Source organism: Myotis yumanensis, unplaced genomic scaffold (assembly GCF_028538775.1).
Source record: "Myotis yumanensis isolate MYYU_CA2020_CCGP unplaced genomic scaffold, mMyoYum1.0.hap1 SCAF_6, whole genome shotgun sequence".
Lineage (NCBI taxonomy): Eukaryota > Metazoa > Chordata > Mammalia > Chiroptera > Vespertilionidae > Myotis > Myotis yumanensis.
In genome coordinates this window covers 24281396-24298131 of record NW_027223757.1, presented here as the reverse complement: position 1 = coordinate 24298131, position 16736 = coordinate 24281396, and the positions used below count along the sequence as shown (strand labels likewise).

At 39.9% G+C, this 16736-nt stretch overlaps 1 protein-coding gene and 1 long non-coding RNA gene across 4 annotated transcripts in view; one reads left to right on the top strand and one right to left on the bottom strand.

Annotated features, from left to right (window-relative positions):
* Nucleotides 1–16736, bottom strand: part of LOC139012196 (uncharacterized) — a 53726-nt gene that overhangs the window by 24172 nt on the left and 12818 nt on the right. The gene's annotated exons all lie outside the window — the stretch shown is intronic.
* Nucleotides 1–16736, top strand: part of MAP3K5 (mitogen-activated protein kinase kinase kinase 5) — a 169284-nt gene that overhangs the window by 146503 nt on the left and 6045 nt on the right. For both annotated transcript variants that reach the window (XM_070417761.1, XM_070417762.1), the window contains 3 exons: nt 2602–2787; nt 6002–6107; nt 14046–14289. In XM_070417761.1, the coding sequence (XP_070273862.1) occupies nt 2602–2787; nt 6002–6107; nt 14046–14289 (536 nt within the window). The remainder of the gene's footprint in view (nt 1–2601; nt 2788–6001; nt 6108–14045; nt 14290–16736) is intronic.

The window sequence follows — 16736 nt, the reverse complement described above, 5'->3', positions numbered from 1 at the left end:
GGGCATATCCCCAGTGGGGAGTGTACAGGAGGCAGCTGATCAATGTTTCTCTCTCATCGATGTTTCTAGCTCTCTATCCCTCTCCATTCTCTCTGTAAAAAATCAATAAAATATATTAAAAAAATAAAATAAAATAAATAAAGGCTGTGTGATTTAGGCAAGTTATTTAACTTCTCTGAGGCTGAATTTCCTCACCTATAAAAGAGGAAATGCTATAAAGAATAACTAAGCCCTGGCTGGTTTTGCTCAGTGGATAGAGCGTCGGCCTGTGGACTGAAGGGTCCCGGGTTCGATTTTGGTCAGGGGCATATGCCTGGGGTGCAGGAGGCAGCTGATTCTCTCTCATCATTGATGTTTCTATCTCTCTCTCCCTCTCCCTTCCTCTCTGAAATCAATAAAAATGTATTAACAACAACAACCAAAATGAATAACTAAGATCATGAGCAATTGAGATAATAGAAAATGTTCCACGGATGTTAGCTATTATTATTGTTATCATCAAACAGGCTAATAACAATATTTAATATCTTTCATTTTTTTTCTACAACCAAATAGAAACAATTCTTTCCATTGTATTACATATTTCTAGGTACATCTTTACATTTAAGCCTACCCTTTATAACAAGACTGAAATGTAGATGGCGGTCAGGTCCTCAAATCAGCCCACGAAAGGCCTTTCAATCTGTAGCATCTTCTGAAATCCACTCATTGTTTTTAAGGAAGTTAAAGGATAAAGAATAGAGAGCACCTTTGCAAAAGATTCTGTGATGATACCAGGAATGCTTAGGAAAAGGCACCCTGTCAGGTGCTACCTTCTGATGGCGAATCAGGTGTTACCCGATAACTAAGATGCTCATTTGTGAAGGCACAGTAGTGACTGCACACAGAGACAGGAGTTAAAACAGAAACAACGATTGTGTAAGTGGCTGAAATACGCTAGAGAGACTACATTTCCTGAAGTAGACAGCATTCCTTTGTAGGATAGTGGCACTCACATCCAAAACCCAGAAGCAACATGTTTTTCTGTTGTGAAAACAATGCTAATGTCAAAAAAATGTTTGCTATTTAAACTGGTGCCAAACATTAACTGATTTTTCACTAAGCTAAGCTTCCAATTCCTGAATAAGTCACATTTTTCTTCTTGAACATGTTTTCATGTTATTATGATATTTCCTGTGAATGTTTACTTTGGGTGTAATTTAGTTCGTGGTAAGAAAATAAACAGTTTATAATTGTTCCCAGTCTCATTTTAAAATATTACCTTAATGACAGCCTTCAGGATTTTCAATATAATCTTTTCTCATGCAAACATCAATATGAGAGAGAGCTTCCAGATGAGAATGTATTGAGAGCAAGAGCTTCCATTTTCGTAGAACCCTAGATACTGTGATTTTTCACAATCCAGTTGAAGCATTTAATTTTAATGATTTAGTAACAAAATGTATAATGTGAGATAGACATGAGCATTATAAAAATCCTGTTTATTTTTAAAAAAACATTTTTATTTATTTTAGAGAGGAAGGGACAGGGGGAGAGAGAGAGAAACATCAATGATGAGAGAGAATCATTGATTGGCTGCCTCCTGCACATCCCCCACTGGGGATCAAGCCCACAACCCAGGCATGTGCCCCTGACTGGAATCAAACCCAGGGCCCTTCAGTCCATAGGCTGACACTCCATCCACTGAGCCATATCGGCCAGGGCAATCCTGTTGTTTCTTAAAGTTAAAAAGAGAATAAATAACATCCTACTATGTTACCTTTAAGGAAGCAATGTTGCTTGAGCAAGTAAAAAGAAATTCAGCTTGAGAGAGGGAATTTTTAAAATTGTATTTTATTTTTAACATATAAAATATTCAGTTGGTCAATTCTTGTAAGTAACTGCTTTGTTGATGGGTAGGAATTGTTTCAAGGACAGAGTTTGAGGCCAGCCCCTTTCAGTTGCAAGGAACTGACATGGCTCAAGGGCAGTTGAAGTGCTGGGGACATGTAGATAGACACATAGCAATGAGAGAAGGGGACTCTGAAGGAGCCCAGCCAGAGTGCCCAGCCAAGCCCAGAGTGTGAGTCCAAGGACTTCAAGTTCCAGGAGTTTGTACATCTCTTCCTGGCTCGGTGGCTATGGGCCCTTTTGGTGTGTCATTTCTGTTTGTGTTCACTTCTCTCCCTATCCATTGCTCCGGCTTCCTTCCTTATGAATAGATGTATTCTTGCCCCTGTTTTATGACTTCTCTCTCTGGACAGACTTTGAGCTTGGGGTCCTATGGCTTATTTCTTGAATCTCTCCTTAGTTCCTGATTAAAATTTCTGAGAGTAAGAGTCTTACTGCCCCTGCTTGTCCCTGTTTGCGCAAAGCTTTGTGTATCTGACTGTATCACGGCTATTGGCTAACGTATGGGGTAGGTACCCTTCTTCCCAAAGTCTGATTATTTCTTGGAAAGGACAGGAGGAGGGGAAGGAGCCATATATTTCAAATATGGTCTTTTTTCCTTAGACAGACCATTTGGCAGTCCAGTCCTTCCCCGCAGGGGCCGTGAGCATGGCAGGCCCACGTTCCTAAGTCCACTGACCGACTGACAAGTTAACTGGCTTTTATTCACAGGGGCCCGAAGAACCTAAACTAAAGTGGGAGCACATCACAACCCTCATCACAAGCCTCAGAGAATTTGTGAGGTCCACCGACCGAAAAATCATAGCCACCACCCTGTCAAAGCTGAAGTTAGAGCTGGACTTCGACAGCCACGGCATCAGTCAGGTCCAGGTGGTGCTCTTCAGCTTCCAAGATGCTGTAAGTATGAATTTTTGCCAATGTTTTTCCACAAACTCTGGCTAAAATTAGTCAGAAAAATAGGATGAAACTTAAGTCCTCTTGCCTTTCTTTCTTTAATGATTTCAATGAATTCTCCTCTCTTTGGATAAGTGTGAGATGGTTGCCCTTTTGAGTGCTGTGTGAGATTTGTGTTTTCTATGTTTGCATCCCCCAGAGTTAAATATACATAAAAGTGTACACCATGTAAAATAGCAAAACTCATAAACATCTCCATGGCTGAACTTTGTTCTTATGAAATCATGTAGTGGGTCACTGTTTTGGTGACTTGAGCAACAGAACACACTTGAGTCATGCGTGCTCTCATTCCGTATGAGAGGTGCCATCTAGTGGACATTGAGAAAATGACCGTACAGATTGGAATGACCACTACTGAATAAAACCAATAATCCCCCACCCCACCCCAACTCAGTTACTAGTAAACATGTTTGTTTAATAAATATTCACTATTTTCTAGCTAGCAATATACTTCAGAGCCCAGAGCATCACTGAAGGAAATTAATGCACATGATCTAATGAGACATCGCTGAGGGTTCCTCTCTCTCAAACAGTTGCTATGCAACACAAGCTAGTCCATCTTCCAAAAGCCTGATTCAAAACCATATGCTATTCTTGAATGAGACTTATCTGTGGAGCTCTGTACCAAAAAAGCCTGAAGCTATTCCTAGAAGGCCCTTACAGGGCACAGATTTAAATAAGAGAGTTCTTGACACTGTCTGTGGTATGAATATAGAAGCACTTTGCATAATTTTATTTAAGTTCAAAAATTAATTCACCCCTAATGTATTTATTGCTCTTATGTAGAAACTAAAGGCCCAATGCACAAAATTCATGCAAGAGTAGGCCTTCCTTCCCCCGGCTGCTGGCACTGGCTTCCCTCTGGCACCCGGGACCCAGGCTTCCCTCACAGACCCAGCTTCGTCTGGAAGGTTGTCCAGAAGGATGTCCGGTCTAATTAGCATATTATACTTTTCCTATTATAGATTATCTTGACAATTATAATTGTAGGATCAAATGTTTCCTGATTTAAAACCAAATTATAATCCTTCAGCATCCACTGATGTTCTCTGAGACTGTGTAAACCACTCGTCTTTGGGCTATATTGTGGGTGGGGACAAGGCTCCTGACATGATTGAGGTCATGAAAGCAATTGGCAAAGCCTAACATTAACATTCAGTGTTAAAGGCACACTTACACTGCAAGTAGGGAAACCCAGCCATCTGGGAATAGAATAAAATAATTCAGTGAATTTGCACTTGCCCACACATGTGGCTTTCAGCCTGGAGGATGAAAAGCAAATTGGCTTGTAGAATTCAGATTGAGAGTGCTTTAGTTACCACACACACACACACACACACACACACACCACCCTGTTCACTCATTGTCCAGAATGGGAATAACCTGGAGAATGGGCCCTGTGTAATGTACTGTTTAACGAAAAACTAGGAGGAGCAAGTCATGGTCATAGGGGCTCTCTCTTCCATCTTCTGTGTGTGACTCTTGGGAGAAATATTCTAGTTTACCAGGTGTTGTGCCCAATGCTAAATCAAAAAAGCAGGAAACTCCTTTAAGAAATGAAGGTGGTGGGACAGACTCATTTTGATAGGATTTGCTAGAGCAAGTGAGAACCAAGCCCTGACTCATTTTCTTGGGAGTAACTACTATGAGGAACTCCTCCGACCCACTCCCCTCTAACTGAGAGATTTTGATGAAGATGGAGCAAGGGAAAGAATAAGCAGCTGGAACTCCAGCTTTTATAAAGTGCAGGATTGCAGCGAGGTCACCTCCCCAGCTGTCTCTAAGATCTCTAGTCAGAGACTTGTTAGAAAAGTAGCCTCTTTTCTTAGAGGCCAGTGTCAACCAATAATTAGTAGAGTTAATCCACATTTTAAATAAGCGATAAAGGTTATTTTAAAAAGGTAATGCATATGGTTTAAGCATACAGTGGAATATTGTTTACCCTTAAAAAGGAAGTTCTCACATATTACACTAAGTGAAATAAGCCAGTCACAAAAATACTGTATGATTCCACTTACATGAATTACCTAGAGTAGTCATATTCATGGAGACAGGAAGTACAGTGGCGGCTGCCAAGGGCTGTGGGGAGAGGGCAATGTGGAGTCATTGTTAATAGGTACAGAGTTTCCATTTTGCTAGATGGAAAGAGTTCTGGAGATGAACAGTAGTGATGGTAACACAACAGTGTCAGTATCCTTAATGCCATTGAACCAAACACTTAGAAATGGTTAAGATGGTAAATTTTATGTTATGTTTATCTTACATAATTTTTTAAAAGAAAGGTAATGTGTATATCTATTTCAGTGTCTATTTAAATGTGTGAGTCCGGCCAGCGTGGCTCGGTGGTTGAGCATCGACCTATGCACCAGGAGGTCAAGGTTCGATTCTTGCTCAGGCCATGTGCTTGAGTAGCAGGCTTGATTCCCAGTAGGAGGCATGCAGGAGGCAGCCAATCAATGATTCTCTCTCATCATTGATGTTTCTCTCTCTCTCTCTCCTGCTCCCTTCCTCTCTGAAATCAATAAAAATATATTTAAACAAAAATAAAGAAATGTGTGAAATATTACTTACTCGGTTTAAAAAGGTGCCCTCACAACAGAGAGCTTTAATGTGAACAGCTTTTCTGGAGTGTTGTAACAGATTATTCCCATTTGCAGATATGTAAAGAACTGTGGGAAGGAAACCAAGGCACGCACTGTGGCAAATATGCAGGTAGCACATACACGCTCATTTCTCCCCTTCACTTGCTTTTTCAGGGCACCAGAGCATGGTGAAGCACTTGGTTGGATTAAACAGCAGGATCATAACATTTAAGAAAAGTGCTCATTTTTAAAAAGCCCCTCAGACTCTTTTTCCCCCTAATCTCCTCCAACATCCATCTGCAGACATCATGAAAGGTGGAAACTGCACGTTCTCTGTTCTAACAGAGCACCCTTCTCGTTTAACCAGACTGCCTTTCATTTAAATAATGTATCTCATTTGCTTACATGGGGTTCACTGAACTTTAAATGGAAGTGGCAGTTTTTCATGTGACATAAATTATTCACAACTCAAGGTGAAGAGTCCTTGTTGTTATTTTGTTGGTAAATCCAAATGCTTGCATCACCGAGGTTATTTGCAATTAAAAGTTAATCAAAGTGTCACTCTCTTTCTCCAGGTGAATAAAGTTCTTCGGAACCATAACATCAAGCCACACTGGATGTTTGCCCTGGACAGTATCATCCGGAAGGCAGTGCAGACAGCCATTACCATTCTGGTTCCAGGTCAGAAATACTTAATTACTCTGTAAATATTTGGTGTTTGATGTTTTATATTACTGTTCATTTATCATTTATGGTGTCTCCTTCCTGTGTTTAAGACCAGGCTAACCAGGTTAGCCTTCTTTTTTATTAATCTTCTCAGTCAGCAAATGTCATTTATTTAGGGCAAACAGTCTGAGCCATGGTCCAGCAAGCAGAATGTTTACTGCGAGTGAGGAAGACTTGCTGCCTTGTCTTTAAAGAGCATGTTTGGATATGAAGAGAAAGAAAACTATACAAGTGACCCAAATACATGTGCATTTCTATATGCAGGTATCTGTGCTCAGAAAACACATAAACACATTCCTGTGTCATCTTTACCAGGTTCCCAGACCTGCCGTTGCCTTGAATGATACAAAGAGTCCTTTGGGATTACAGCTTTCAGGGCTCCTCCCAGGCTGAGTTGAGACTCTCCTGGAGAGAAAGCCCAGCAATCTGATTGTAATCCAATTCCCAGGTCATTTTGGCACGCAGCCAGGTTTGGAAAGTGCTAGTGTATGTTTGCAGTGAGATACGAAAGGGCCAATGTTGAGTGAGTTGTGTGTTCACACTCTAAGGCAAACTTCCAAAGGGTTTTGATAGTCTACGCAATAATAAAAGATTTTAAGCAAAGCTCTTTCCCTGTGTGTGTGTGTGTGTGTGTGTGTGTGTATAGATAGATTTTAGATACATAAATTGGAAGCATGTTCTATTGTACAATTTGTACATATATTTTAAAGCATTCTAAAGTAGAAATTTTAAAAGGTAAATATAAACTATTTTAAAGTTTAGGTTATTTGTAAATGGTTCTGTGAACTTTTAAGTCACCATTCATACTTCCAAGTTGTGGAAGTTCCTCTCTTCTCTCTGAATGCCTGTTTGACTTGAGAGTAAGGGCACCAGTGTCGATCTTTATATTAAACATTAGTAAACATTGATTTCTTTCTTTCTTATGTAAGAAATGTCCCTCATACCTTGGTATCCTTGCACCTTTGCATTCTCCAGGTCTCAGACTCCTGACCTACCACAAAGTCTAAATTAGGCTCTTTGTTATTCTCTCTCCTTGGAAATGTTTTTTCCCCCATTTGTGACATTTGCCACAATCAGAAGCTACTTTTATTTTCTTGTCTATTGGCTGATTCCCTCACCAGAGAGCAACAGTGTCTATTTTATTTTATTCTGTGCTGAGCATATTGTCTAGCACAGTGTCTGGAAAGCAGGAGACTCCTGAAAAATATTGCTTGAAACAATAAGTAAATGAGTTTCACGTGATTATAACAAACTAGAGGCCTGATGCACGAAAATTCATGCAAGAGTAGACCTTCCTTCCCCCGGCTGCCGGGACCCGGGCTGGCTTCCCTCCGGCCTCAGCTTCGTCAGGAAGGACATCCGGAATGACGTCCAGAAGGATGTCTGGTCTAATTAGCATACTACCCTTTTATTATTATAGAATAAAAATGTTACATAAGGAAAAAATCCAGCGAGGTTTTGAAACACATGACTAGTAGTTGGATGTGAACCTAAGGAATGTAAAGCTAATGTAAACCTAATATAATGCTCTAAGGAAGTTAACATATATTTATATTTAAATGATTGAATTGGAATAAACTTGGATGTGGGGGATGTACTATAAAGGAATTACATACTCAAAAGTACAAGGGGTGAAAGGGAATAGGCATGTATCAGTAAAAGGGGTACATACAGGCCACGAGTGAAATGCACTAGTAACCTAAATTAAAAATGCCCTGTCCTAACCGGTTTGGCTCAGTGGATAGAGCATTGGTCTGCGGGCTGAAGGGTCCCAGGTTCAATTCCAGTCAAGGGCATGTACCTTGGTTGCGGGCACATCCCCAGTGAGGGGTGTGCTGGAGGCAGCTGATCGATGTTTCTCTCTCATTGATGTTTCTGACTCTCTATCCCTCTCCCTTCCTCTCTATAAAAAATCAATAAAATATATATTAAAAAAAAAAAAAAGAATTCCCTGCCCAGCCAGGTGTGACTCAGCGGTCAACCCAGGAACCAAGAGGTTCCAGGTTCAATTCCCAGTCAGGGTACATGTCCGGGTTGTAAGCTCGATCTCCAGAAGGGGGCATGTAGGAGGCAGCCCATCAATGATTCTCATCATTGATGTTTCTATCCCTCTCTCCCTCTCCCTTCCTCTGTTTGTTTGTTTTTTTAAATATATTTTATTGATTTTTTACAGAGAGGAAGGGAGAGTGAATAGAGAGTTAGAAACATCGATGAGAGAGAAACATCAATCAGCTGCCTCCTGCACATCTCCTACTGGGGATGTGCCCGCAACCCAGGTACATGCCCTTGACCGGAATCGAACCCGGGACCTTTCAGTCCGCAGGCCGACGCTCTATTCACTGAGCCAAACCGGTTTAAAAAAACAACACAAAACCAACAATGCCCAAATGAGGACAGGACAGATAGATTATACTTGGGAATAATTTAAATATATAAAGGATCTGTTCATCTGATTTTAACAAAAAAAAACACTTTCTTTTCAAATGGATTACCTAAATTTAATGGTATGTATCTTGGAACTGAAAAAGAACGTCAGTGTAAAGCCAGTGGAATCTCAATGAGGTCCGTAGTTTGGCTAATAGGATTGTGCTAATGTTAGTTTCCTCCTTTTGACAAATTTAGCGATATAAGATGTATGAGCAGGGTGGAAGGTATATGGGAATTCTTTGACTTATCTTTGCAACTGTTCTGTAAGTCTAAAATTCTTCCAAAACAGGAAGTTTATAAAGCACACTGATTACCACACTAAAGGTGAAATGCAGTTATGTTTAGGGAAGGGATAGGGTGAGTGCAGAGAGGCCTGTCTCCTCCCGTGGGTGTCCCGGTGATGGGCACTGCTTTACCAAACCCGTGTGTGGAACAAGGCACTTCCTTTGTGAAAAGGGTTTGCTAAGGAAAGTGTTTTGTCTTTCCACTGTGAAACTGGTGTCTTTGAGGCCCCTGGGAGTCTCAGATGACAATTGAAATTACTGCTTGAAAGGACTTTTTTAAAGTGGAAATTTTAGAGGAGAATTCCATAGAGAAAGTATTTTTTATATTCCTCGCAGGATAGGTGAAGACAATGTGTACTGTATACTACCTACCATTATGCAATTGATGGGTCTGTATGACAAGATGAACTGGTTTTAAGCATTGACAGTTCCATCAAATTTCTAAATGTCCCTATTTTGTTATACAGTTAAGATTCAAAGGAGCTACATTAAAAATGCCTGTCTTCATATTCTCCTGATAAAAATTCCTTTTAGGTGGCAAATTACTATAATTAACCTACCAAAATTTAAAAGGCATGCTAAACAAAACAACAGATTTAAAAGTATGCCATCATGAGCACATACATGTGGAGAGGACCCAGATCTTGGTTTCAAAACACCATTTCTTTAATAAAAGGAATCAGAGCTTCTTGGAGAAATGTTTGATTCTAGGCCTGGAGTGAGAGTAAGGGCACCAGTGTCGATAAAAACCTGGAACATCTTATGATGCCACAAAGTAAGGAAGTGCCCCCAAAAGGAAGGATGGAGCTTATTGAAAGGACACCGGAAACAGCTTGAAGTGTTCCCAGAAGTCTAAGCCAGAGCAATTTGAGCAATAAAATAAAATGCATTGTATTATAGCCCATAGAATAAAATAAATATTCATGCGTCCATACTGCTATAAGTAACTGAATCAATCTATAAATATATGGTGAAGGGCCAAGTCTTTGTTTTAGTAGAGTTTCAATTATAAGAATAGAAGGAATTGAGGGAAATAGAAAATTAGGCAAACACCACAGTAATAATGATTGGAGGCAAGAGCCATTCATGGCTGCTAAGATCAGGAGGCAGAAGAGTGATGAGAAACCGGATATTTGAATGATCTCAGAGTATATCTCCCCACAAGATGTTTACTAATTACAGAGGGAAAACAGTGACTTTACAGTGGAGGAACCTGGCAGACACCTTCTTTACCAAACGATCCAGGTAAACATCATAATAGTAAGATACATCAGCATCGTGTACCTCCTGATGTGATGCGCTTGGCACAGCTTCGCCTTTGTGCTATTCTTGCCAAAAATGCATAGCCTCAACCTAATCGTGACAAGGCATTGGTGAACTGAAAATGACATAGTGCAAAATAACTGGCCATACTCCTGGTAAGTGTGGAGGTCATGGGAGATAAAGAAATAGGAGGTATCTGTCACAGATTGGAAGAGACTGCGGAAACGTGAGCACTAAATGCAGTGTGGGATCTTGGATCAGAAAAAGGACATCAGTGGGAAAACTGGTGAAGTTCAAATAAGGCCTGTAGATTAGTTCATAGTATTGTATCAACGTTAATTTCCTGGTTTTGGTGATAGCGTCAAAGCTATGTAAGATGTCAGGTTAGGGCAAGCTCCTAAAGGGGATATGGGAGGTTTCTGTACTACTTTTTGCAACTTTTTGATATTCTTGACTACTTCAAAATCAAAAGTAAAAAAATAAAAAAGTGCTCAATCTTCTTTCTTCCAAAAAGAGCACACGGAACAGAGAGTACGGTGCAAGCTCCTTAAGAGGTTTTTCTCAGGCTGTTTTCTCACGTGCCCTCAAGAATCAGCGATTAGATGACAGGCAACATCAAGTACAGGCTGCTGGTGGTGACCAGATGGAGAAATGCTGGTGTGGAGACCAAGTTGGCAGTGCTTAGGCAGAGAGAACTGATAATGTAGGCATACTTCCTATATTAACAATAATTTTTAAACCTGCTGAAGCACTTGATGTTACTGCCAGTTGATAAGCTGAATCAGTCATGTGACCCATGTCCACATGAATGTAAACTGACCAGCATTCTATACCATATGAGGATCTTAATGTAGGTATCATACCCTGTGCACTGACAAGTATTATGATTTTATTTGGCATCAAAAATACCCTGTGTTAAAGCAGGTTGGTCTAATTATTTTCCTCTGGAGAAACACCAGTTGGGGTGGGGTGGGGTGGGGTGGGGTAGGGAAGTGGGGATAGTATTGTTGCTTAATCCCCTCTTGCTGTTCTGGAAATGCACTGGCTCTAGTTTCCCACACATGAATTAATCACCGTCCACTTGTTACAGCCTCCCCCACCCCCAGCCCCCGAGTCCCTGCCTTTCTCCTGGCACTTGGCTCTCTCCTGACAGTCCACACTGCTCTCCTTTCTTCTCAGCCTCTGGGCTACCATTTGAGCTTCCTTCTCTCTAAAGCCTTTCCCTCTCTCTCCACCAGCCAAGACTTTCCCCTTCTCCAGACCCTGCTTAGGCCCTCTTCCTCCGAAATCCACCAGAGAGTAAGCCACCACTAGTTTTAAGTATTGCAAAAGTGCTTTATCTACCCCTTAGCACTCTTAATACATGCACACACGAGTTATATATGTAACTAGGTCTTTACCTGAGACCATCTAAGATATTTTTGGCTGTATTAATTAGTACTTGTAATTTCATGTTATCGTTGTACATGCTCGTATGGCTCTCTTGTGTATTTACCCTAGTTTTCCTTTAGCTTGTTATCTCTGGGGACAAGGACCAGATGCTGTATCTCATTTGGATATTCTACAATGTGTTGAAAGACCAAAATAACAAAGTATTGTATTTGTTTATAATTTTCTACTTTCTTCAAATTGAGATAATTTTTTAGTCATACATAAAATGATAATTTATGATAATTTAAAGTATATAGAGTTAAGGAAATATAAGGGATACTTAAATATAATAATAAATATCAGAAATTTTCCCTCCCGAAAGGTTATAGTCAACAGGATTATAAAACTTTAATTGTTTTAAAATTTTCAGTTAGAGACCATAAAAGGAATTTAAGAATAATTTTAGAAAGATTTAAAAGGCCTAATCTTATATTCTAATTTAATCAAGAATTCTTTTTAAAATTATTTTTAAAGTAAAATATTTTTTCAGTATTTTGTTTCCTTCTTAAATACAGATAATCCTAGTAGAATAACTCCTCCATTCTGCCAACATTTTTTGAGAGGCTAATATGCCTTGGCCTCCAAACTAGATGCTGGGTTTACAAAGTAAAACACTTGATTTCGAGTCACTCCTACTATAGATGAATTAGGAAATGGAATTTTGGAAAGAGAATTTGGAAATTGATAATGCAGAAAGCAGAGTAGAGGTGGATTTTGGTAAGCCTTAAAAGATAAAGTGCATGGATGTGGAGAAATTGGAACCTTTATTTGGGGTTGTAAGATGGTGCAGCCATTATGGAAAACAGTAGTGGCTCCTCAAAAAAATTAAAAATAGAAATACCATGTGATCCAGCAATTACTTTTCTGAGTATATATCCAAAAGAATTGAAAGCAGGATCTCAGAATTATTTGTTCATAGCAGCATTATTCACAGTAGTCAAGAGGTGGAAGAGGTGGAAGTGTCCATTGACAGATGAATGGATAAAGAAGACTTGGTACATACATACAGTGGAATATTATTCAGCCTTAAAAGGAAGGAAATTCCAACATACACTACAACATGGATGAACCTTAAGGACATTATGCTAAGTGAAATAAGCCCATGTCAAAAGACAAATATTGTATGATTCTAATTATATGAGGGATCTATAGTAATCAAATTCATAGAAACAGAAAGTAGAATGGTGGTTGCCAAGGATATAGGGGAAGGAGAAATTGGAGAGTTGTTTAATGGGTATAGCGTTTCAATTTTGTAAGATAAAAAAGTTCTGGAGAATGGTTGAACAACAATATGCATGTACCTAACGCTACAATTTGTACACTTAGAAATGGTGAAAATGGTAAATTTTGTGTCATGTACTTTTTAAACTTCAAAAAAGTAAAAAGAAATAAGCAGAGAGAGATAAAACGAAGTCAGGGCTACATAAACTTGACCCTAAGAAGGGCACTCTGGTTTTTGTTATGAAAAATAGTGAGTTCCTGTTTTGATTGTTGAATTTAAGTGCCTGCCCAACAGGAATATCTAGGATGTAACAGGATCAGGGCCAGAAATATACTTTGTTATCCCCACATTACAAGTATTTAACCTTCATAGATTTTAATGAGCTCCCCCATATAGAGTAAATAGAAACATGAAAAAGTGAAGGATAGATTTCCAAGTTCCAGCTTTTAAAGGCAGGTCATAGTCAAAAAGGCTCTGAAGAAGCGAAGCAGCAGCCAAAGATTTCTAGGAAGGTACTATACACAGGTCGGGTAAGGTAAGGAAAGAGAGAGTTACCTAGAAGATTTGGCAACTACTGAGCCTCTGGTTGTCTTGCCAGAGTGGCTGTATTGGAGTGGTGGGATGGGGTCTTCATCACTCCCTCCGGAGCCCTCTCCCCCACACATCTGTGGTTCATGGACCCTTGGGACAGGCTTCAGGGTGTCTGTGAGCCCTCAGGAAATCTAGGCAAAATGTTGTATGAATGTGCTTTTCTTTTGGGGAGAACCTCTGTGGCTTTCAGATAGTCTTGCTAAAGTGAATATAAGCATGTGCGTTTTCAGTAGCCCCCTCCTGTCCCCTTACATTTTGACTGTTACAGGCAAAAAGCATTCTGTGTACTTACTTTTGTTTAGATCGTCTCTCTATATCTGTTTCCTCATTTCTTAGTAATTGCCAGATATCATATAATCTAAAAAATGAATTCTACTTGTATAAATAAATTTTTGTTTTTATATAAGTGCCTTTCTGATTTTAGCATTTATCTTATGTGCGGTGTGAATATTTCTTCTGTTTGAATTAAATCATTGAGTTTATATATCTTGTGAATTGTGCAAATTCACTGGCAGAACAGACCTGACTTACTGTACAGAAATCCATCCTCACTTTTGGAAAATCAGTTTGGAATGTAAATCTTATTGACAGCAGGGGAGATGACATTCATGGATTAAGAAATTAAGGCAATCGGTCATGTTTTAATAACACTGTTGTTGATATTATGCTTGACAGAACTGAGGCCACATTTTAGCCTTGCGTCTGAGAGTGATACAGCAGATCAAGAAGACTTGGATGCAGAAGATGACCATGAGGAACAGCCTCCAAATCGAATTGTCCGGAGACCTCATGCCATCCTTGAAGATGCTGTGGCTACCTCAGGGGTGAGCACGCTCAGTTCTACTGTATCCCACAATTCCCAGAATGCTCACCGATCACTGAATGTACAGCTTGGAAGAATGAAAATAGAAACTAATAGGTAAGTCCTATTCTGACATGGGTAGGTTTCTTTTTTCTGACTTTAAGTGCATGTGTTTTGGGTCTCCTTTACAGTTTGATCCACAGAAAAATACAAAATATGATTCCTTAATCCCATTCATGTAAACTTGATTTAAAGCCTTTCTTTGTTAAAAAGAAAGAGAGAGAGAGAGAGAGAGAGAGAGAGATTTATTTTAGTCTCTTTAGTCAAATACATTTATATATTTTCTGTTTCTACCAATTCAAGCCCCCAGCACCTTTTCCTTAACTACTGCTTTATCACCCACTGCACTGAGGCTTTTGGAGTCACTTTGGTGTAACCTCATGGACTGCCTTGGACACAGACTAGGAGCAGCATGTACCGTCCAACAGATAGCTGAAAGACAGACAGAAAGCCCGTGTTCTTCAAAGCCCAGGATTTGGAATACCAAGTCCTCTCAGGAGAGGAAGGTCTCTGCTCTTGAGGAGATAAAACTAATGGTGCAAAAGCCTTGCATTTTAGAACCTTAAAAGGATGATCAGTTGACTACATGTGTGATTCTATTTTATGTTTAATATGGTGTGTCATATCTGGAGTTTCATTTTTCTTTGGAATTTGATAACATAGAACCTACAGGATCAGGTTATTAAGTGAACAGTAAATATTTCCTGTTCTTCACAGATGTTGGCCAGTTCAGGGTCTGACTCTTGATGATTTATAGCTTCCTGTGATGGCTACAGTTGACATGTGGGCAACTGGGATTACAGTGAAAAAAAATTTTTTTTTTTTTTTTTTTTAGTAAATGAATAAAAGTTCTTCAAATATTTAGAAACCTTAGTTGAAAATTCTAATTGTTCACCAGGGAGGTAAAACATTTATTTCTGCTCATAAGTTTATGTTTCTAAGGTTAAGTTTGAATACCAAGCTTAATACAAGTAATACAAAATGAAAAATCAGACAGAGGCCAAAAACCAGGACTACAGGCTTTCTTAGAGGAGAAGCACCTGCTGGGCTGTCTCGCAATGGAAAGACAGCAGCACGTGCAGAGGTGGGCACGCCTTTTGAGGGGCGGAATGGGAAGGGGTGGGGGCTTAGTGTCCTCGGCGCACACTGATTGGTGGCTTACTGTATGGTCCATATAGGACAGTGATGGCGAGCCTTTTGAGCTCGGCGTGTCAGCATTTTGAAAAACCCTAACTTAAGTCTGGTGCCGTGTCACATATAGAAATTTTTTGATATTTGCAACCATAGTAAAACAAAGACTTATATTTTTGATATTTATTTTATATATTTAAATGCCATTTAACAAAGAAAAATCAACCAAAAAAATGAGTTCGGGTGTCACCTCTGACACGCGTGTCATAGGTTCGCCATCACTGATATAGGACAAGGGCTTAGGGTATTTGGCAGGTGTGGATTGGTGGTCCAATGTATAGTCCATATAAGGTACATGGTTAGTCCCTCAGGTATTTCTGGGCTGCAGGTTACGTCATACTCCGCCCACCAGTTGGGGGAAGGGAGGATCTATCACAAAACTCATTCTATATTTAGAAACGTGAATTGCGGTTGCACGATTAAAGTAACTCCATACATATCTTCCATGATGTGCATATAGAAATCTTTCTGAATAAAAGGAAAGTGGCTTTCAGACTTCCATACCCCAATCTTGTCCTTTGAGGTTTTCCCCAGCTCTTTACTTGCCGTCTCTACTGCTTACTAGAAAAGAGTTTAAGTCTTTTTGGCCTTTGACACGTCTGTCTCAATCATTGTGTCCCTTATTTCCTCCTTTTCTCAAGCAATAAATAATCCAATTAGGATCCTCTATCCATTACAGCAGGTAGTAACTTTAGTCACTTCTCTTTAGTTGACTCTCTGTCCTCCGATCCTGAATGGAGTTGGTTTTTATGCCCCTTACTGATCTCTGGAGGGGAAAGTTCACTCATTACTGTTTTGGTCCAACCACCCACCCCACTCTGCCCTTGGCTTCCAGTCAGAATTTTACAGACAATAAAGCTACTTTATTTACCAATGAGCTGGTATATTTGCTTCTCTGGCCCTAACACCTTCTGTCTACATACCCTGGCTTATGTCAATAGAACCTGCCTCTCCTAAATTAAATGTAGCCATTTCCGTCTCTCCTTCGCCCATCTGCGTTTCCTGTCTTACCACCCTGTCCCCGCCCTCTGTCCACCATGCTTGTGCCATCTGCAGTCCCCAAGGGCTGCTCCTCGCCAGCTGCCCTCTTCAAGGCCTCACACCCATTTCCTGAGGGTATCAGCTAGCTGAAGGCCTGCTGCCCACATCTGCCCGTCTCTGTAAAAAGACTAGGCTTTGCCACATTTCTTTATTGCAGTAGGAGGAGTTGCATTTTTCACAAAAGCCCACACAGTTATGCTTTTTCTCTACATATTTACACTTAAATATGTGAAATCTACAGGATTATCAGCCTCCTTTATCTTTTTCTAGGA